The sequence below is a fragment of the Nelumbo lutea genome, chromosome 5, assembly GCF_056320005.1.
Source record: "Nelumbo lutea isolate HS-2025 chromosome 5, American lotus-T2T, whole genome shotgun sequence".
In the NCBI taxonomy this organism is placed as follows: domain Eukaryota; kingdom Viridiplantae; phylum Streptophyta; class Magnoliopsida; order Proteales; family Nelumbonaceae; genus Nelumbo; species Nelumbo lutea.
In genome coordinates, this window is record NC_142688.1 from 12404461 (window position 1) to 12425599 (window position 21139).

The 21139-nt window shown below is 38.5% G+C and overlaps 3 protein-coding genes and 1 long non-coding RNA gene across 6 annotated transcripts; 1 reads left to right on the forward strand and 3 right to left on the reverse strand.

Annotated features, from left to right (window-relative positions):
• LOC148850387 (putative membrane protein At3g27390) lies at positions 1 to 5832 on the forward strand. Its single transcript, XM_088944425.1, has 9 exons — positions 1 to 266; positions 461 to 569; positions 694 to 889; positions 994 to 1130; positions 2382 to 2670; positions 2760 to 2866; positions 2989 to 3163; positions 4602 to 5050; positions 5605 to 5832. The coding sequence occupies exons 1-9, from the start codon at positions 182 to 184 to the stop codon at positions 5756 to 5758; spliced, it is 1701 nt and encodes a 566-aa protein (XP_088800551.1). The 5' UTR covers positions 1 to 181; the 3' UTR covers positions 5759 to 5832.
• Positions 5833 to 5975: 143 nt separating this feature from the next.
• LOC148850388 (uncharacterized) lies at positions 5976 to 6979 on the reverse strand. Its single transcript, XR_016099157.1, has 2 exons — positions 6665 to 6979; positions 5976 to 6227 (listed from the first exon to the last, which is right to left on the reverse strand). It is a non-coding gene; the product is annotated as an uncharacterized LOC148850388 (long non-coding RNA).
• Positions 6980 to 7218: 239 nt separating this feature from the next.
• LOC148850389 (high mobility group B protein 10-like) lies at positions 7219 to 10212 on the reverse strand. Of its 3 annotated transcripts, none has more exons than XM_088943210.1 (6): positions 9878 to 10212; positions 9525 to 9600; positions 8632 to 8794; positions 8406 to 8444; positions 7878 to 8305; positions 7219 to 7672 (listed from the first exon to the last, which is right to left on the reverse strand). In XM_088943210.1, the coding sequence occupies exons 1-6, from the start codon at positions 10096 to 10098 to the stop codon at positions 7388 to 7390; spliced, it is 1212 nt and encodes a 403-aa protein (XP_088799336.1). In that variant the 5' UTR covers positions 10099 to 10212; the 3' UTR covers positions 7219 to 7387. The 3 variants fall into 3 exon arrangements, with proteins under 3 accessions (XP_088799336.1, XP_088799335.1, XP_088799337.1); XM_088943209.1 differs by having other exon boundaries at positions 8394 to 8444; XM_088943211.1 differs by having other exon boundaries at positions 7878 to 8227; positions 8361 to 8444.
• A 1127-nt stretch (positions 10213 to 11339) lies between these two features.
• LOC148850390 (uncharacterized) lies at positions 11340 to 19263 on the reverse strand. The gene is made up of 7 exons (XM_088945354.1): positions 18721 to 19263; positions 14438 to 14495; positions 13717 to 13797; positions 13500 to 13535; positions 12986 to 13225; positions 12747 to 12888; positions 11340 to 12235 (listed from the first exon to the last, which is right to left on the reverse strand). The coding sequence occupies exons 1-7, from the start codon at positions 18894 to 18896 to the stop codon at positions 11742 to 11744; spliced, it is 1227 nt and encodes a 408-aa protein (XP_088801480.1). The 5' UTR covers positions 18897 to 19263; the 3' UTR covers positions 11340 to 11741.
• Between the last annotated feature and the right edge of the window lie 1876 nt (positions 19264 to 21139).

Genomic DNA, 21139 nt, shown 5'->3' on the forward strand with positions numbered 1-21139 from the left:
GTTCTTGTCATTTTGGTTTCATCTTCTTGCGCCTCTCGCCGCCTTTCTTTTCTTCTTTTATTTATCTTTTGCCCGGACGTTTTGACCTTCGTGTTTCTAAAACTTTGCTCAGGATCTCTTTAATGGTTCTTGTTCTTTACTTCCTTACCTCCTCTGGTTCTCTCATCTTCCCTTTCTCGACATGTCAAATACCGTGAAAGAATGGCTTAAGATAATCTATGTGGTCTTAGCCTTCTGCTCTGCCTTCTTTCTGGGAGCTCTCAAAGGTATTCTTGTCGTTGCTGTTCTTCTCACTCCTCTCTAAGCTCCCTTTTTTTTTTTTTTTTCTTTTTTGCGTTCAGTTTAATTTCCTTGCAGTTTCTTGATGGTGGGTATTATTTCTATTCTACATATGCTTCTTTTTTGGTAGTAACTTAGTTATGGCCTCATGGGTTCTTGTCTCTGTGCTCTGTTGTTGCAGGTATGGTGGTCGGTCCAATTGCTGGTTTGGTGCTGATAATTGGGAATGTTGGAGTTATTCTGGGGCTCTTCCCTGCTCATGTTGCCTGGACCGTCTATACTCTTATTAAGTCAGTATCTCTGAAATCTATATTTCTCATTTCTAAGATAATTTCTTCTATTGATTGGATTGGTTTTATGGGAGTTTGATTTGCAACTGGATCTTTAATTTAATTGACCGGTTTTGTCACACAGAACCAATCGGTTGGATACTCCCCTGAAAGTTGCTTTCTTGTTTGCTTTGCCTCCACTATTTGCCCTCTGGTTGGGTCTTGGCATCGCTGGAAGCGTTCTTGTAGGAGTGGGCTATGGGTTCTTCACGCCTTGGGTTTCGGCCTTCGAGGCCTTCAGACAAGATACTGAATATAGAAAGTTTGTTCACTGCATTGTGGTAAATTTTGGATTTTGCCTTGTTGCCATTTGTTGATTCAGCGCCTAAATAGACAAAGAACTTTGTAGCGTCCTAAACTCTGTCCCTTGTCAATTAACCATTAGGATGGGACCTGGGGAACCATTAAAGGGAGCTGCACTGTGGTCCGAGATTTTGCAGACATATGCTACCATTCCTATCCAGTCTACTTAAAGGAGTTACGTGGAGGCTCTGGCAGTTCAGATGAACCCCAAACTCTGAGGTATGGTATTTTGCTTGCTGAAAGTTATTCTGTGACTGTACACCAAATAATCTCTCGCCCACGTGGGGCACGGCACAGTTTCCATTGGCTCGATCAGTCTGAGCCTTAAAGACTAAAGAGAATTCACAAAATACAATCTGAACTTTTAACAACACTTGTCCTGTGTCTAAGTTTCCCGATAAAAGCTTCCGATAATCCCATTAAGAAGCTGGAACTTAAATCCATCTTCATGAATAATTAACAGGATTCTGGTTGTGCAAAAAAAAAAAAAAAAAAACAGATTCTTGAGGAAGAAAATACAAGCCTGAATGTCATTTCATATTATTTATTGTGCATGGGCTGAAGAAAATGAAACTAGGGCTTCATTGACATTCCTTAATTTAGATGATATTTCTGACGAGCCAAGCAACGGGGCTAGAGCCAAAAACCTTAGAGATGAAGTTAACATCTTTCTCAAATAAAAATGGAGACAATATGGAAATGGAAGTCAAAATCCAGTAATTGTTGACCAGATATAGAAAATCGCACGGTATTAATTCATAGACAGAATAGAAAATGACGAATGCCTTACTGTTATAAAGGAGTGGAGACTACATGGCTTAGGCAAACAAATCAGCGACATTATTCACAAATTCTCATGACAAAGCTGGCATAGCATTGAACTCTTTGTTGAAGAAGATTCATTAATTCCTTGAGACAGGCTCCAATTCACCTTTACAGGACTTCCCTGATTATCTCATCATCCACAGTAATGTTTTAAAATGTGGTGTGATGTGAGGCATTTCACTGCCCGGAGGCTGGGGAATAAGTTCAGAACGTAAGAGACATGAGCTTCCCAAGCACAAGAGAGGCATAAGCCTCCTTAAGAGGAGGGGGATGAGGAGGGGCCCTTGGCCCACTTTCTTTCCTTTCTCTTTCCTTCCTTTCCCTTCCCTTTTCTTTCCTTTCTTTCTTTCTGAGGCACACACCTCTAGCACACCTCGTGTGCAAAAGGCATATGAGGCATAGATGCATCAGTGCATCTGCATATGCCTCACGATGTTTTGGGGACGCCTCCCACGCATTTTAAAACACTGATTCCACTTTAAAAAGAAATTAAGTCATGATGCTAGGCCCAGGAAAAACAAATATGCTTTAATCAAATCCATTCTGCAGGTTCTTGCATGTGTCATTTTGGCACCATGAGAACAAAAAGTGTTACTCATAGTAAAGAAAGCAAAAGGTATCATACCAATCTTAACTTTTGTGCAGGTTGGTACATGTGCCTGCATGCATCATTGTGGGGTTGATGGGACTAATTGTGGATATTCCTCTTTACACTGTCATCGCCATAGTAAAGAGTCCATGCATGCTTTTCAAAGGCTGGCACAGATTGCTACATGATTTAGTAAGCCGAGAAGGCCCATTCCTAGAAACTGCTTGTGTCCCAATTGCTGGGTTGACAATCCTTCTATGGCCAGTTATCGTCATTGGGAGCATATTGTTGGCTATTTTCTCCAGCATCTTCATTGGGTTGTATGGCTCTGTTATAGTATATCAGGTGACCAGACATTCAGCCTTTTATCATTCATTTCTCAGACTTAAGACCTTCTTTTAAAAATCCTAAGATTCTGGTTTTTTATGATGCAGGAGAAGTCTTTCCGGAGAGGTGCAGCTTACATAATTGCCATGGTTGCAGAATTTGACGAGTACACAAATGACTGGCTCTATCTGAGAGAAGGGACTGTCCTTCCAAAGTAATATTCTTTCACTCATCTAACCATCTTTATTTTCTATTCTTAAATATATTCATTAATACTTGTTGCACTGTCATTCCTGGTTTTCCCTTGATGTTATATGTTATATTTCCCACAGCCAGGCCCCAGTACCGAAAGAAGAGGGCCACTCACTCAGCAGAGTTTTCTACTGGAGGAAGTCAGGCAGCTAGAGGCAAGTTTAGCCCTGCTTCCATAGAAGCACCCACAATGCTCATACCAAGTTTAGCCCCATCAAGATCTGTTAGGGAGGCAATACAAGAAGTGAAAATGGTGCAGGTCTGTTTCTGAATTATAGAGTGTACATGGATGGATTTTTCCTAATTTTTGCATCTTAAACATCAGGTATAAGAGTTACAACCTACTGGTGTAGGTTTTGCAGAATTCTTTTTCTTTTTAAGACCAAATTAAATAATCCACGTAAAGCTACAGTCCAAATAATGTCAATCTTAATGGGTAATTGGGCTTGAAAGAGATAATTGTAGAATAGCATGGCAGTTCTACAGTCCACATTTAGAAAATAAAAGGGGCATTTTACCACTCAATATTTCTGGTAGAATGAAATATTTGAGACACGCAGGAAGATATGAGCTCATGTAAATGAAGCATGAGCTCAACTTTGACCTTTTCATGTGACTGAAGCCCCCAAGATTTTTACTCATTAAAGAGGGATTGAGGTGAATCAACAAAAATTCTTTTCAAGACATGGAAAATGGTGAATGTTGATGAAAATTATGTTAATCCTCTAGTTATGTTTCTGCTGTTAGTCAACTCTCCATAATGTAATATTCAATATGGTAACAATCTTCAACTCTACATTCTTTGAGGAACTTAGTTGGTTCCTAGTAGAAGATCATAATCCCTATACAAACTACACAACAGATATTGTTTGCAAGTGTTCATGCCAAATATATTGTAAATACACCTCATATCAGAAGGAAACTTACCTACTTTGAAACAAGAAACTCTTCCTTTTATCCTTTGAGAGAGGGTCTCTCTTGCATATGATTTATCTTCTATTAATGAAAAATAGGTAGAAATATTTAATATCTAATAATTTTATCACTTAATAAATTTTCTCCTACACTCACTGGATGGATTTTCTGGAGATTAAAAGTTCTAGCCATAAAATGAAAGAATACCTAAGAATAATGACGTCATGCGAATAGCAACATTACAAAATTCATGAGTTGCTATGATCCTCCTTAAGCTGGAGCTTGAGAAGAATCATATGTAACTTAAAAATGAAACTATCTAAAACCCTGGAGTTAATAAGAATATCCACTATTTTATTCTTTTGCCAAAACTATTTCTAGATAAGACTCTGTGCCAGAAGACATTAAATGGCACAATCATGAATCAACATAAGGGCATCAAAACTAAAAGATAGGATGCCCCTTAACAAAAAAATTCATATGTTTTGAGATATTATTGGAAAGAGGAACCATCAACTATTACCCTGAAACAGCAGCCATATCTAAGTTCTTCCATTAGACAGGTGCACTAAAATGCTGAAAACAAGAATATCTCTCCACAATTAAATGTACAGTTATTCTTGCTTACAAGAAAAAAAAATGCAATTCTTACTTTTTCTTTCCCCGTTTATTTTCTTTTAATTGGTTAATAATCAAAATTTTATCTCTTTTGAGATAAATGGAGAAGGAAAATATAGAGGCTTATGAGCTTGCTATGTCTGACCTGATTCAAAATGCAACAGATATGGGTAAACATGATGAAGTCTTGTGAGATGAGGGGCAAGGAACTTGTAGATGCAAATGTCATAACATCAGCTGACCTTAGTGAATGGTACAAGGCAAAGAGTAACACTGAAGCAACCATAGTTGGTGTTGGTTTGCCTTCTTATTCATTCTTACATTCTCTTCTCTACTCCATCAAATCTGGATCAGATGGTTTAATGATGACTGATGGTATTGAAGTCACCCATCTGAACCGACCCCAAGACCGGTTGTTGGACTGGTTTTTCCATCCTATATTGGTTTTAAAGGAGCAGATCAAGGTCATAAAGATGGAAGAGGGTGAAATGAGATTTTTGGAGAAGATTGTCCTCTTTGGTGATGATACACAGCGCATGAAGGCTTGGGAAAATGGCTCAATGGTTCCTCTGGATGCTCTCAGAGCTGCTCAAATTCAGGGCATTAGCAGAAGGTATGTGCTGTGTCCCTTTTGCACATGTTTCTGTATCATTGTATTTTAATATTCAGTAGTCTTCGTCTCCCTGAGGAGGAATAGTGAGTCTTTCCTCAGGGCATAAGGCTCAGATTTTCCCAAAATGGAAGAGACATTTTTCTATTGTTTTCTCAAAATGATTGACATTATGTTGACTGATAATACATTCTGAAACGCCTACTAAATGTGTATCAAAAGAGTGTTGAATTGATCTTGATCACTATCAGGTATCTAGGATTATCCTGTTTTGATTGGTAGTGACCTTGACTACTCATTATGACCTGAGCAAGTATTTGACATCAAACCTGATTTAAAATACTCAATTCTTTTATTGACAGTTGATAGATTTTATTGCAAGTCTTAAATTTAGATGTTCAGAATTGGTCTTTGGCCCACTGAAGGAATTTTATTTGGTTAGGCTAAAAAGGAACATAAAATTTTCTTTCCTCCCCCTAATATCTTTTTCTGTATCTTGACAAAGAGTAGATCAGTTGAATAACCTTTCTGAACATACTGCATGTATCTATTGCCAGGCTGATAGGAATGATGAGGAGTATATCAAAGTTCCCAACTTACAGAAGGAGATTTCGCCAGGTAGTGAAGGTCCTGATCACATATTCTGTTGAGAAGGAAGGTCCAACCAGATCTAGTTCAGTCAGATCGGTTGCTTCCATTGAAACTGTTTAGGCTGAAATTAAGCCAAGTCTTCTGTTCATGTTTGTGCTTATTTTTGTTTTGTTTTGTTTTGTTTTTTTTTTTTTTTTTTTTTTTTTTTTTTTTTTTGCTTCCTAGCTTAAATTATTATAATTAAAAGGAGATGGAAATCCAATTTCCTTTTATCTTGTAATTAACATTCGGCCTCATTTTAGATGTTGTGGCCTGGCAGAACCTCTCGTGTTGTAAATATTCACATAAAGAATACACATTTTTTTATTTTATTTGGGGCCATTACCCAAGTTTACCATACAATTCAAGCCTTAAGGGCCATTACCCAATTTTGGTCCCAGGTCTCCCAGCTATTATTCGGGGTCACGAGTGGGGACTGGATGCAGAACTAACCCTTGACATTTTTGCACAAAGTGTCCATTATCAGCCTTGAACCCGCAATCACACGCTTGTCAGCCTATGATTTTACCATTTCGCCAAGTGATGGTCCCTGAGAACAGAAATAACAGATGTAGCAGCATGATGATGCGAGTACCTGGCTCAACTAGCATCTACTAGTAGAAATGCTGGCATCCCAAATCATCCTATTTTGGGGATCCCACCTTCCCAATGACTATTAAATGGACATTCTATTTCAGAAGACTGAAAAAGGAGCCCCTTACGGGTTGGTTGGTTTGGATCATTCAGTGACTTGACTGACATCCATTAAGTCCAACAATGGTGTTATGATTATAAACAGAGAAACCCGCCTAGCTGAACTTTTGTTTGTTCCTACACTAGAACCTTAATTGAACTATAATTTGGACCCTGTGAACTGGAGTACAAAATCTTTGGATGCTTACCTACCACACTAGTCTGTCAAGGACCTTTGAGGAATAAACTATATGCTCTGACAAAGATGAAGAAGAAATAGATGTTTACACTTACAGGGAGAACACCAAGAAATGACACCCAAACGCTTGAATTGAGTTCGGAGCTTTGACGCTGCAGACTCGCAAGCTTTTGTTGCTCCCATGGTCGTAGCAGAAGCGAACTTCACTCTTCTCATCTCTGAAGTCTGAGTGAGTTTGCCATAACAATTGGCTACCTTTTAATTTTGAATTAAAAAAGAAAAAGAAAAAGATGCGAGGTAAACAAGTTTGTTTCTCTTTCTCATCTGCTATGTAACCGTCGGTGACGGTGATGAGCCCAAGAGAAAAGAACAACGATGTATATATTGTCATCTCCACTGTCTTCGTCTGAGATGTGTGGCTATTGATAATATTAGAACTTAGAAGCGATGAAATCCGGTTTGCGTAGCAAATCATGGTTCATGATGAAGCTGATATGACATTTCGTATCGGTTCAGTATACTGGAGACAATTTGAACTTCATTGAGCCATATTGACGCGTTCGACCATTTGCATTTGCGTAATTATGTAAGATTGTTGAAACTTTGGAAAGGTATAGAGTAGAAACAGTCGGGTCGTTACGCACAAGAATTTTTCCACAAAAAGATTCAAGGATCCGTAATCGATAATAGCAAACAGTTTTTTTTTTTTTAATCTACAACGTAACCCCACAAAAAGAGAAGGATGCATGGACCTAATTAACAAGCATCCAATCCATGACACTTCTTACCAAGAAGCAATAGGAACTCATCTTAAACCTTTAAATCCTTCCACAGAATTCATCCCAGCTAAACTGTAATATGGAGTCCATATTCTGTTGAGCTCCTTCCATCATTTGCAAGGCCAACTCAACCATGGATTCTTCGGGAACGAGGAATTCATCATTAGGTTCCATCTCTGTTTGCAATGATACATGATAGGCATCATCAACAGCTGCATCTTGACTGTGAGGCTTGTTCTCTGTCTCTCTGGTTTGTGCATTCTTGTACGCATCCATTTCTTGGTCATACCGTTCCTTGTCCCTCCTACTCTCCTCAATGTATGGCTGCAAGAAAAGAAACTTTCCGTACTGAATATGATGTTCAAAGGTCTCAAAACTAATCAAATTTCAGGCTTTCAGCGCAACATCTGTCCTAGGTGAGATCACTAGGATTATATTGGAAGAGTATGTCTCATTTGATCGCTAGACAGATAACTTGAATTTGAATGCTATAAAATGTAAAGAAGAAAAAGCTTCGACCCATTTCCACCTGTCGATCACTCTCAGAAAGGCATTTCCATGCATCGTTTGCCATTTTACGGATGTCTTTGCCCGATCTTCCTCCATGAATCTTCTTTAACAGATTGCATTCCTTGGTCAGGAAAATCTGGTATGCATTCTTTGGTCTCCGCGGAGCATTTGGATCCTTGTTTCTGCCTTTATGCTTTGATGATGACTGCACAGATGGTTCTTGGATTGCAGTGAGCATGCCCACTGGCTGCGGATCATGATCTTCCGGACCTACACCTTCCATTAAGTTGGGGATAACAGCAAACTGCTTTCCAGCAGATTCATCAATGTGACAGAGAAAACCATCCAATTTTTCTGAACCAACCATGACTGTTATCAAGTAGCCGCTGTTAAATTCAGTTTCAATCATGCCTATGACAGTCTTACCTAGTTGGGCCCCGGGATCAACTGAGAAAAATAAATGCATAAGCAAATAAAGATGAAAATGAGAACACAAAGAAACCTTTCATGAAAGAAAGAGAAGAGAATAGAAAACCAGAGAGTTGACCAGAGGCTTCATTGATGGGGCTGGATCCATCAACAACTCCTGCGAAAAGCAGCATTTCGAATAAAATAGAAAGGGTATTTGCAAGAAACTTCTTTACATCCAAGAAAGAAACGAAGCCACAAGATAGATGGGACTTCAATAGTGTTAAAACAAAATCTGATGTTCAGACCACTGTCCTGACATTTGGCTCTTCTGAAACAGGACTGGGCTTTGCATTTTTACGTACCATAAGTTCCGGATGACTTCCGAAGCATCTCTAATAAGCAGATCAGCTCAAATCGATAAAGGATCTGTTTATAAATATCGTGAAGTTGAAGACAAATATCTGCATCTCTGTTAGTCAACTTCAATGCAGATGCAACTTCAGCCCATTTTCCATCTCTACTAACCTGAGAGAAATATAATTTGGCTGAACTTTGAAGCTAAAAAAAAAAAAAAGCTTATGCACCTAAAATCTATTACTAAGGTATAAGACACTTGATCAATCATTTCTTTTTACTACAAATTGAACCAATGGAATAGAAACATAAAAAGAGACTTTATAACTACAAGAGAAATATTATTAAAAGAAACAGGGTGAGATATCGTAGCTCCTCTTTTTGCCTCCAGAAAAACTTTACTCTCCTGCGAGTTTCTAAACTACCCAGTACTAAAACCAGGAAGATCATCCCTTTGATTATTTTAAAACCATCACTAGACATTTGGATGTTACAAGGGTGGTGTTGCCTGCTTTAATTATTGTAGAGAAGATTCAAAAGTTTTAATTTTTTTCCGTAACTACATAGGATGAAGTAGAACCAGCTGTTTGAGAACTATTTTGGCCTTTTGACTCAAAACTGTCAATTGTCGATGCTTCAACCCACCTGATTATCAACAACTGATCCCTTTATTTAAAACTGATATATCCATCGTCAGACAATGACTCCAATTCTTTCTCCACTTTCTTACAATTCTAGTTGCGGTTTCCTTCTATTTCTCCCCCTCCACTGCCGGCCGGGAAGAAGCTGCATTAATTACTAACTCGAAAAAGGGATAATAAATGATAATCGAACATGATGCATTACTAACGGGCAAAGGAGATGAGAAGGTTTGGTGGGGATCAAACAAGAACTAATTTACCTGTAGAAATCCTCCTCTCATCGTGACTTCTTTGTAAAGCAGATACAAGTCCAAGACTGCGTCCCCCACTTCAACACTGTCACCATGATAGTACTCGATTCAATTAATGTCAGCTGAAAATTGAACCAGAGATAGGGGAAATCGAGAGCAAAGCACGCTAAACAAAATGAACGAAGAACAAAAAAAAAGAAAAAAAAAGAAAAGAAAAGATGGCCAACGTCAACTTCAAGTTATAAAAAACTTTCTGCGACCAATTCGAAACTCAAGAAACATCTCCAACGAAGTTCTAGAATCAAAGAAACAAAGAATACGGAATATTAAAAATTGTTCGTTTCATTAATTAATAAACTCACTGTAGACTTGGTTGAGATGGGTCATGAAGCTTCCTGAGTTTGTCGTAGAACGCGGGCTCGTCTAAATCCGGAAACATGGGTCCCTGCGGCTTCGAGCATAGGGAGGAATCGTCCTGATGAGCAACTGTGGGCATCAGCGCAGACGCAGAGGCACCCGCTCCCACAACATTCGAACTCTGAGAAGAGCAATCTAACGACGACGCCTCCGCTTCGACCTGCATATTGAACAAGAGCAAACCTCAACTGCATTAATGACTTCCACGAATTTGAATTTGTACGTGAACGACAGCAGCGTTGCACCAAAACGTGAGTATCAGTAACCATAAAAGATGCTCGATCGTTCCCTTACGACGGTAAATATATGGAGGCTGGAGCCTGGAGGGCAAGTGAAAAATGTAAATATAGTAGCCTACACGTTTCGCACATGCAATTAATAAGGATTACAGCTACGTGGGTTAAGGGGAAGACTACAAGTTAATGAGTTATAACCTTTTATTTGACGATAATGCCCTTATTTTTTATTTTTTATTTATTTTTTACTTTTTCTGTTTTACACTGCTGGCCTGTTTTATTTTTTATTTTTTTCTTCTCAAATCCCTGAGGAACCTAAAAACAAGGTGATATCTCCCTATATCTTTTAAATTTAAGAGTAGAAAAGAGGGCTGGTGGATTTGGGCAGGGGATGACAATTGCCAAATATTATCGGTGGAGATCCAATACCCAAACAGACGGCCTACAGGCAATTTGGCAGGTTGAAAATACAAAAACGTGTCATGTAACAGTGTAATTAGTGTAACAAAATCATAAATAATTCAGATTTCAAACAATTGCATTTTTTCTGTGATTTGATATCTTAACAACATGCAGATTATATTTAACGTGTTAGGTTATCCCCACATTGGGAAGCCATCTCCACCACCAACCAGTTTGTGAATAGTACATAATTGAGATTTCAGAAACTCATATCTGCGCTTCATCAACATGAACAACAAAGAAAAAGAAAATTACAACGTTTATTTCAGAAGCGGTTATATCTTATTACTTTATATTAATTAAGGTAAAATGGAAAGACTTACACTGTACTGTGGAATATTAACACTTGGGCCTCGTTCATTTTCCAATATTTACTGAGGGATAAGTTGGTCAATAAATTGATCATTTTATCTGCGTTTGTTTTTCACAATAATGGGCCAATGTTACTCAAGGGCATCAGTTATCCGGGTATTGTGTTCTCTCTTAGTCACACATGCATCCCTGAACTTTCTTTTACGACAAAAAAAAGTTCAGTATTTTTAATTTCCAATTACATTGCTCATGCCATTAGGATTCCGTCAATTTTTGCATTTTTATTTGTACCCGTCCTTCAAAACTTGAATCCGATGCAACAAGAGGGGACAAAGTGGTCAAAACAGACGAAATGAACTTTGCTACAAATTCCTACATTCCATTACGATACCGCCACTTGAGTAAAACTATCATTACGTATTATGTAGTAGGCACTAGCTGCAAATTCTTACATTCAAGACTTCCTCTTATTTCCAGTTATAATTCTTCTCCAATGAACTTAGCTACCTGTACTCTTTACCACCCCCAAAAAAAAAAACTACCTGTACATTTCATGCCTGCATAAAATCACAAGAACAAGCCTTAGAAATATCCTTTGTTGCCATAAAAAAACAGGGTTAACACCTCAGTCACAGATGTGCTTTCTGTGTCTACGTCTCTAGTTTTTGTGCATCTCCTGGGAACAAATGGATAAGATTTGCTTGCATGTTCATGGAGATCTTTGAATCTGAATGACGCCCATACTTCCATCCCGCAAATTCATAAGCACGCTACAACGAAATTTCTATGTATGTCAGTCTCATAGTCTCGAGCGACGTATGCATCTGATGGGATTAAAAGGTGCATGCCTACACACAGAAGAAAATGGCTTTCCATTCAAAGGACCAGGCGGTTTTACATCCCATCCTTCAATGTTCTTGGGGACACACACGTCAAAGAGTATTTGACCCAGAACCCCATATGCATTGATTCTTGGCGGGTTCTGCACATGGACCAATCCTTCCCTCCGTTCATCTGGCACTGACCCCACATCTCTACCCTCCTCATAATCCACTGAGCTAGGCAAGAAGAAGTGGTCACTCGGCCCAATAGCAACTCTGCGTAAGCTCTGATTTGAGCTAACTGCTACTTTTCGAAGGGTACAGATTGACTCAGATATATCATCATATGACCTTTCCTCTCCCATCCTTTCTCCTTCAAGTTGTTGAATCTTTCGGGCATAAACTAAAGCAGCCTTCCCAAGCAATTCAGTCACAGCAGCCTTATAATCAGTTGGGTAATGTCTGTAGTGACCTGTGAGGCAACAATTCAGATGAATAAGATTCAATAAGGTAGAGCCATGGCAGTATCGAATCATTGGAAAAAGAAGAATCATATGGCGGTGTTTGGCATGCTTTAGGACTTTCTGATTCTGGTTCTTGTGCTCTTAAGTCTTGATTCTTAAAACAGTATTCGAAGTTTGGATAGCAAGAATCATGAGAATGTTTTTCAGCTCAAAACTCATCCCACAAGCATTTGCAGAGCTGAACAAGTTGGCTTCCCAAAAGAATGATTTCCAGCTTAAAGCTCATTCATAATTATCCATCCCCCTGAATAGAGTTGATGCCAAATACCGACTATGCTACAAGAAGGAATAATTACTTGTGCATTCCTAGGAAAAGCTATCTATTTTGTATCCAAAACTCAATACAAAAAACCATATCTAAGTTTGTTTGGAGTGACATATTTGTTATCACATATGAAACAGAACTTAATAATGAGATAACCACACTACAGATACCAGTTGAGTTTATTAGTAGCATACCTACATGAGGGGAGCCATTCCATTTCACTAGTTTCACATCACCCCCAAGGCCTTGCAAACGTTCAGCAAAATTACATATTATTTGAAAGGGAGCAAGCTCATCATCTTCTGAGCAAAAAATTAGAAATGGACCCCCAATGCTCTGCCAAAAATACATGCACGAAGATGGTCAATATAGCAAAAGAAAGGGGAAAAAAACAGACTGACTACATGGCTGTACTTCATATGAATAAACTTACAACTGAGGAGTAGAGAGTCTGCCAATACTCAGCACGCTGTGATTCAAACCTATTCAGGAATAGGGCATCCAGGCCAGAAGAAATTCCATTTGCTATCCATGACATCAGTCTAGGTGGACGAGACATTTTAAGAACTGTGGGATGAAGAACAAATCGAGTACCCAAATCACTGGTAAAGTCTGTAGGACTAGAATCATAAATATGACCACAAAGGCAGTCTCTAACAAGCCGATGCCCATCCTAAACAAAAAAAAAAAAAGACAAAAATAACTAAAGGTAAACCAATATTAGTGTAAAAAAGTCTTAATTCACAAAAACAGCACTAACCAAAGCCAGAGTACAAATTACCGGGCACCTAAAACATACAAAAACATAATAGATAAAGGTAAAAAGTCAAAGATAGCCTAGCCTGATCCACAACTACTTTAGGTCATTTGGTAACCATAAATAGTACAATATTTAGAGAATAGAGGCAAAAATAAATTAGAGAAAAATTGCAAAAAAGAACACCTACCAGATTAAGCATGCCTTCACACTTCCCATCAATTATCTGCACCATAGGGGAAATAATAAATTCCCATTATCAAAAGAGAAACATTGAACACCAATGATTCATTAAGATCCACCAACGGTTTAGAAACCAAAACAACAGGTTAATGTCTTAATCTCAACTGCAGGTCTGCAGCACATGAGTGAAAAAGGTTAGGTTTCCAAGTCCTCAAAAACATTACCTGAAGAACCTTGTACATGCAAGCTTTTGGACCCCCAGAAAAAGCTGCAAAGACGACAGGGGAAGGCCTAACCCTAAGTTCCTGCATTTCCAAAGTGAATAATAACTTATTAATGGAAATTACACCACCTGTTGAAAATTCGAAATTCAATCAAAATTGTAAGCTACTCTACTGCTAGACTTACTTTCCAAATTCAGTGGAAACTCTAATTCTAACGAGTAATATTTTTTTTTGATAAATAATGAGTAATAATTTACTGATAAGGCTAATTTCTAAATAGGGAATCAGTATTGCCAGAGCATGTTTTTGTTAATGACATGGGACTGTTTTGTTTACATGTTCTTCCCAATTTTTTTTTATCCATGTTTTCCCCCATTATTTGTATAAATAATTGTTTCCTTCCTGGAAAAAGAAAAAAAAAAAAAAAGAAAAAAAGCAAATGGGACAAAATAGTCAACTTCCATCCAAATATGGCACATATGACTGGGTAATTTGGTCTGAATCAAATAGAAGGTATTATATTCTCAAGTACAGCAGTATATATTGGATAATAAGTTTTCAATTCATCTAGATCCCACCCAATTAATATTCCTCCTACTCTTTCAGCACCAGAGCAGAGACCTGGACCAGATTGTAGCCTGATACAAGTTATTGTGAAATATCAACTAAGTGAATCCATAGAAAGATTGAACTTATAGTTGATGTACTATAATATACCAACCTTGGCCAGCTCATTGAGGACACCAAATGCTAGCGATGTGGCCTTCTCAGGGAAGAATCTGCACAGATTTGATATCGAAATCCAAAAAGCAAAATAGGAAGATGATTTTAGTGTTTAGAATTAAACTATTTCATTCAGAAAGCAGCAGCACAGAAAATAAAATGAATTAAACAATAACTTAAAATTCTAAATGCCCTAAAATGATGGGCAGGAGCTTGACCATTTATCCACAAGCGATGTACCCTTTAAAGATATACATTTTGAGCCCACAAAGAATTGGCGATAAAATCATGGAACTGCTGAGGGAAAGATGTACAGAAATAGAAACTTGGAACTTTTGGGGAAGCAAGAGATATGGTGGTCTTGAGCTAAGAAACATCCCCCTCCTTCTGGTTCCTACTCCTGTGCTTCCTTTATTAAGGCCCTTACCCAACCTTCCCTTAACTCCTTTCAATCTTTTCCTGTCAAGGAGGTATGGTGTAAGCCTATCCCTCCTAGAATTGGGGCTTTTTGCTGGGAAGTTGTTTATGGAAGAATTAAATACTTTTGACTGGTTTCAAAGAAAATGACAAAAGCAGTGCTTATCCCCTCATTGGTGTATTCTTTGTAAAGCCAATGGTGAGACTTGCTATCAATTATTTATTTCTTGTCCCTTTGTTGTTGGCATTTGGTAATTGTTTTTCTCCTTATTTGCAAGTGGACTCCTCTGAATGATATCGCAAGCCTCTTTGCTGATTTCCTCCAACAGCACTTGCATGGCCAAAGACGAGGGGGAAAATTATGTGGAGACGTACAAGGGCAGCAATAAGCTAGACAATATGGGAAGAAAGAAATTCAAGGATTTTTATGGAAAAGGAATGACCTAAAGAATCATTAATTGAGACCATAACAATTGGAGTTAGGGCTGTCAATGGATTAGATATCGGTCCAACCCAACCTGGTCCAGTATGAGTTCCATTACAGATGGACCAGGTCCAGTCCAATCCAATGAATACTTTGGACCATTTTGGACTGGTCCAATTCAATATCTAGACCGTCCAATCTGTTCAAATTGGTTTTAATTTAGATTGGGTCCAACCAAAACCTAGTCCATTAACACCTATACTCTTATCTTTGGTCAATGGACCAGGATTTTAGTTCAATCCTACCTAGTCTAATATAAATCCATTACAGATGGACCAGGTCCAATCCAATCCAATAAATACTTTCCACATTAAGTATGGACTGGTCCAATTCAATGTCTTATTGGTCCGTCCAACCTGTTAAGACGGGGTCCAACCCAAACCTGATCGGCTGATCCATTGACACCCCTAATTAGAATGGTTCATTGATTGAAATCCTTAGATGCTTTATCACGTCTCCTTCGGTGATACACTTAGTCCATGTTCGGGAGTGCTTATTTTTAAGTGTTTATTTGAATAAACACTTACTTTTTGGCCAAGACCACACCAATAAGATTTTTTTTTCGCATTAGGGAAATAAGCCCAAAATTAAGGTGCCCAAATTTTGAGCTTATCTTTAAGTGCTTATTTCCTTTCTGGTCAATCTTGGCCTGCCGCATCATTTTGAAAATGCCTATACTACCCCTGTTTGAAATAGTGCTTTTTCACCAAACACTCATGAAAGACAAGCACTCCCAAACAGGGGCTTAGAAAGTGGAATGAGATGGAGAATTCAGCCATCAACAGGACTATAGTCACTCCTGTAAGATCTCCACTGAAAAGAGGGTTTATCAACTTAAAATTTGATGGAAGTAGCTTGGGAAATCCGGTAATCTCAGGAATTGGCGGCCTATTCAAGGATGAAGAGGGTAAAGCAACTGCTTTATTTTCAGGTCTGGCTGGTGACAGAGACTCTTTAAGAGCTGAAATGGTTTTGAAGGAAAGGATGCAAAGGGCAGGAAATATGAACATCGAGAAGCTACTTATTGAAAGGGACTCCAAATTGGTAGTGGCATGGCTTCAAAGTGAGGACACTAAGCTGTTGAGATACAACAATGTGAAGAATAAATTTAGATGGATGACAAAGGGTATGGAAGTAAGGATACAATGGGTTAGTTGCTGTATGTTTCGATGACATTCCCACAAATGACTTGCTTAGAAAGTCAAAAAGGTAGTGGCTGATTCTTCTTTTCCAAGAGTTGTTATAAGGCCTGTTTGGGTCCCACCTCCTAGTGGGTTTATTAAGCTGAATTTTGATGGTAGTAGTGAGGGGAATTCGGGCCCTTCAGGTATTGGAGGTGTTTTTGGAACAAGGGAGGAGTTATTGCCCTTTACTCGGGGCCAATAGATGTGGGAGACTCCTTGAGGGCAGAAATGTTGGCTGTGATGAAAGGGATCCAAAAAACCAAGGAGGTAAATATAAGAAGGTTGATCATAGAAGGGGATTCAAAGATGGTAGTTAGCTGGCTGCAAAAAGATGAGACTGGCTGGTGGAAATTTGTCAATGAAAGGAGGGAATTTAAATTTTTAAAACAAGATATAGAGATCAAATTGCAGTGGGTTAAAAGGAGTGCGAATGCCTTTACTGATGCTTTGGAAAAGCAAGGGGTGGGAAGGGATCAACTCTTTTGGGCTGTTCTGTAATTGCTGCATGTTTTTGTCATCTTGGAGAGAGTTAAGAAAGTTTATCTCTCTCTGGGATGTTCACTTGTATCTTCTTCATTAATTAATGAAATTTTCTGGTTATTGTCAAAGAAAGTTGCCTCGAAAGGACATCATAGACAAAACTGTCAAAGAAAGTTGCAATTTCCTGCCTAGGAGGGTGGATAGAGAGAGGGGAGAGCAGGAAGATAAGCACAGTTGTATAAGAAAAATCCAGCTATCGAATTAACTCCAGCTTAAACAGGTTATCTAGATTGTACAGCCTGTGAATGCTTCTTTTCTTTTCTTTCTTTCTTTTTTTTTTTCTTTTTGAAGAAAGGTAAGGTATATTGTATTAAAACCAAAAAAAAAAAAGTAATTGGTTCTCCGTACAATGAGATACTGTACACATTAACCCTTTTAGGACCTCAAGAAAAAAAAGTCCTCCTGCAAAAATGTATATGGTCCTCTAACTATTTGACATACTTAATCAAGTTATGCTCCTTCAACAGGTTGCACGCCTATCATAAGTAAAAACCCAAGCAAGGCCTACTTAAATATGTCATCTCTGCAACATCCATACTAAATTCCCTATTCAGGCATTCCAGCTTAAAATATAATAGCATTGTTCACCTAAAAAAATAAATAAATAGAACTACAATTGAGAAGTCTATACTGCATGTCAGGTTGAGCTTTCTTCACTTAAGCATGGTATCGATTTGTATTGGTTTGTACTTTCAAAGGAACCTTTCAGTTCTTTTAAGCATAGAATGCAGACTTTTAAGTTTCCAAATTATCAAATTAAAGCAACAGATAATACTTAATTCATGTTCACCTTCATTCTATTACAACAATATCTGCTAAAATGGTTCTTATGATCAGCAACTTCTTGATATCCTTATAAGTTTTCTGCATCCTCATACTAAGCTGCTTAAAGTATTTGAAGTGCATACATATTCACCTGGCCACCCCTGTTATATCCTTAACCTGGATTATGAGTTTAAGCAGATGACTTAAGTCCACTTCAAAGGCCACAGCTTTTATGGATACGTTAAATAGCAGCCAAGGGAGAAAAATAAATATCGTTTTATTCGTAATCAGTAGAGCAAGGAACTAATGCAACAAGTACTATAATGTCTTTTCTATCCCTAACAGAGGGTCCACATATCCTATATTCTCATATCTCCACTACCAAGAATGTAGAACGACGTTCAACCAATCCCATCTTTAAAAGATGAAACCAGCATGTTCAATCTCCACTCAAGCACTTAGATCGTCATCTGGCTGACGAAGATCAACCTCCCAGCGTATGCATCTCTAAATTTGATAAAAGGCATGTTGTCGGTTGATCTAAATTCATGATCTTAAGTTCCCCCCTCCATTTCCCAAACTAACTCCGAAACTATATTTCTACAGAACAAAGCAACCAAGTAAATTCACCACAGCTCTAAACTATAATACTTGGAGCTAAACCTTCAATTTAACAATCTGAAGTAAAGCACAACCCATGTTCGGGAATTCAGTCGAATTTAACAGAAGAACAAGCATCAGAAGTGAAAGAATACATTCTAAGCAAAGAACGAAAGAAAAAAGAAATCATCAAAAAACCAACTAAGAAAATTAAGGAGGAAGGAAGGAAGAAACCGAATCATTAAAAAAAAAAAAAGAAGGCAAAAAACCAATTAAGCAAATTCAACTTACAGATTGAGAAAATCGGAATGACAGACCAGGGAATTCCATCCGAGAGAAGCGTAGAGCTTAACGTACGAGTTTACATGCTTCTCCTGACTGGACATCCAAGCGAACAGCACGACGATTCCCTCGACCTTCCCATCCTCCTTTTTTCCCCAATAAAATCTACCCCCGTCTCCCCACATCTCCACCTCGTCGGAGGGCCAAACCAGATAACTTTAAGGTTTTGCCCACTTTCCACTCAAAAAACCCTAACTCCTGACCGGAGCTCAGATTAAACAGACATGGAAACAATGCAAACACAAAGACGGCCAAAGAGGAGGACAGAAAGACTCATTCTACTCTCTCTTCTAGCTTCTAGGGGGGGAAAGATGCGGAGGAACAGCAGTAGGTAGAGTTCCGTCTGGGTTTCGCCACACGGGTTTCCTGCTTGAAACTCTCTGTATGAGAGAAAAATCAGACCAGAAAGCAGAAAGCCATTGTCTGATACTGCTAAAAATGGTAATGGATGGACGAAGCGGAGGAAAGAGTGCGTATGTTAAGCGGCTACCCAGTAGGCGCACGATAAGGATTACATTATCTTTTTGGCTTGATCCTGCATCAGACAGATTCAATGACTGATTGAGAGGAGGCACGTGCTTTGTATTTTATAAGCGTGCGAGACCAACAACAAACTGTCACCTTTTGCGTCAAATCTCTTTAAAGTACTGCTAAGCCTTACGAGTTACCATCGATTCCAACCCCACAACTCCGATGGGGTTAAAGACCCATACACTGGGAAGAGACCGGATCTGCTTCGGCGCCTCACTCGCGCCTTACACGCACATCGTATCCAATACATGTATTGGGAGCATCTCTCGTATTCTCAATGCACGGTGGATGTGCATGTGAGGCGGCCCCGCAGCGTTTATTTATGGTAGATCTGAAATCGATTGGGAGATTCGCTTGGAAAACAATTCTCCAGTCTCCATATATAATGATTAAAGATTTCCGAAAAATCGCGCTGATTTGCAGTCAACCGTCGGATTATTGTTGTTATCTATTCCAATCCAACGGAGAATGTACCAAAAAACCGTTTCACAGAAGCAGGGTGCCAGGGTTCGTATCTGCTACTCATAGAGCGCTCAGCATGTATCAGCCGAACATGAGGAATATCTCTCGAATAAGGTAGGATGTGGAATGTGGATGATGAATGATGAGTGAATCGCCATCCAAATCGTGCCATTTCAGCTTTCGTAGCCAAGTTGGCATCAAGTTTCGAGAACTACCATCCTAATCCAAGACCAAGACTGACAGAAAGTTCTGGTAGGCCAAAGCCAAGCGACCTTTGGATCCGGTTTCCTCAAAAGGGTTCGAGCCCGGCACCGATCGGGTTCCAAACGAAGACCAAGCGGCTAAAAAACAACGCACGAATTTGCGTAGTTAAAAGTTATCTGGTGGACACTGGACAGATCCTAATCTTCTGCTTATGCAAGTAGAGATAATGGAGAGAAGATTTTGTTGACAAAACCACATTTCTTGTTCAAACTGGCAATCACATAAATAGTTGCAACCTATCGATTAATATGATAGACCCACGTATCCAAGTGGAATTTTCTTTTCTTATTTTATCATTTTATGACTATTAAGAAACGCAATGGACTCCATATTCTGAATTTTCTAATTTACATGCATGTGATGAGAAAGAGAAAGAGCATATCACAAAGGTGTGCTTTCACGCCAGTTATCGGCCCATGTATTTAAATATTGGCTTGCAATCTTCTCATTGGTTTTATGGCCCATTCAACAGTTTAAGTGTTCAGCTAAATCTAATGCTAAATAGATTTAAGTTTTAACAAATCATCCTTTAGAATACAGCTGACAAGAATTATCTTTTCTGTATTATTAGTGGGGACCTATGTGATATACGGGATTTATTAAGTGAAGACTAAATAATAGAAATACATAAAAGTATATAATTGTTTTATATTTTAATAATTAATCTGATCAAATTCGACTCAAGTTGGACAAACTCTCGATCTAACTAGCTCAATTTGGTTGGCGAAAACAGCATGCAACCGAACTGAACCAATACTTGAACACTCCTAATTGTAGTTAAATTAATAGTCTAATATCTAATAAATAACAATAGTTTAGTATATGTTTGGTATCATGCTGCATATGAGAAAACAATGCTGCAAATGTGTGGGTTGGAAGCATCATTTTTTAAGAAAATGATGTCTTTTTTTTTTGTTTGTTTGTTTGGAATGGTTGCTGCCAAGAAGGACGTTTCTTGGAGCAACAACAACTTTCTCTTTGGTACCAATGCTCTATGAAATGTTTTCAGCCGTGGTATCCATTATCCAGTGCCACATCATTGCTCTATTGACAACAATAAGCTACAACTCCAAGAAACACCAAATTTGGCATTGCTCCAAGCCATGCCTTC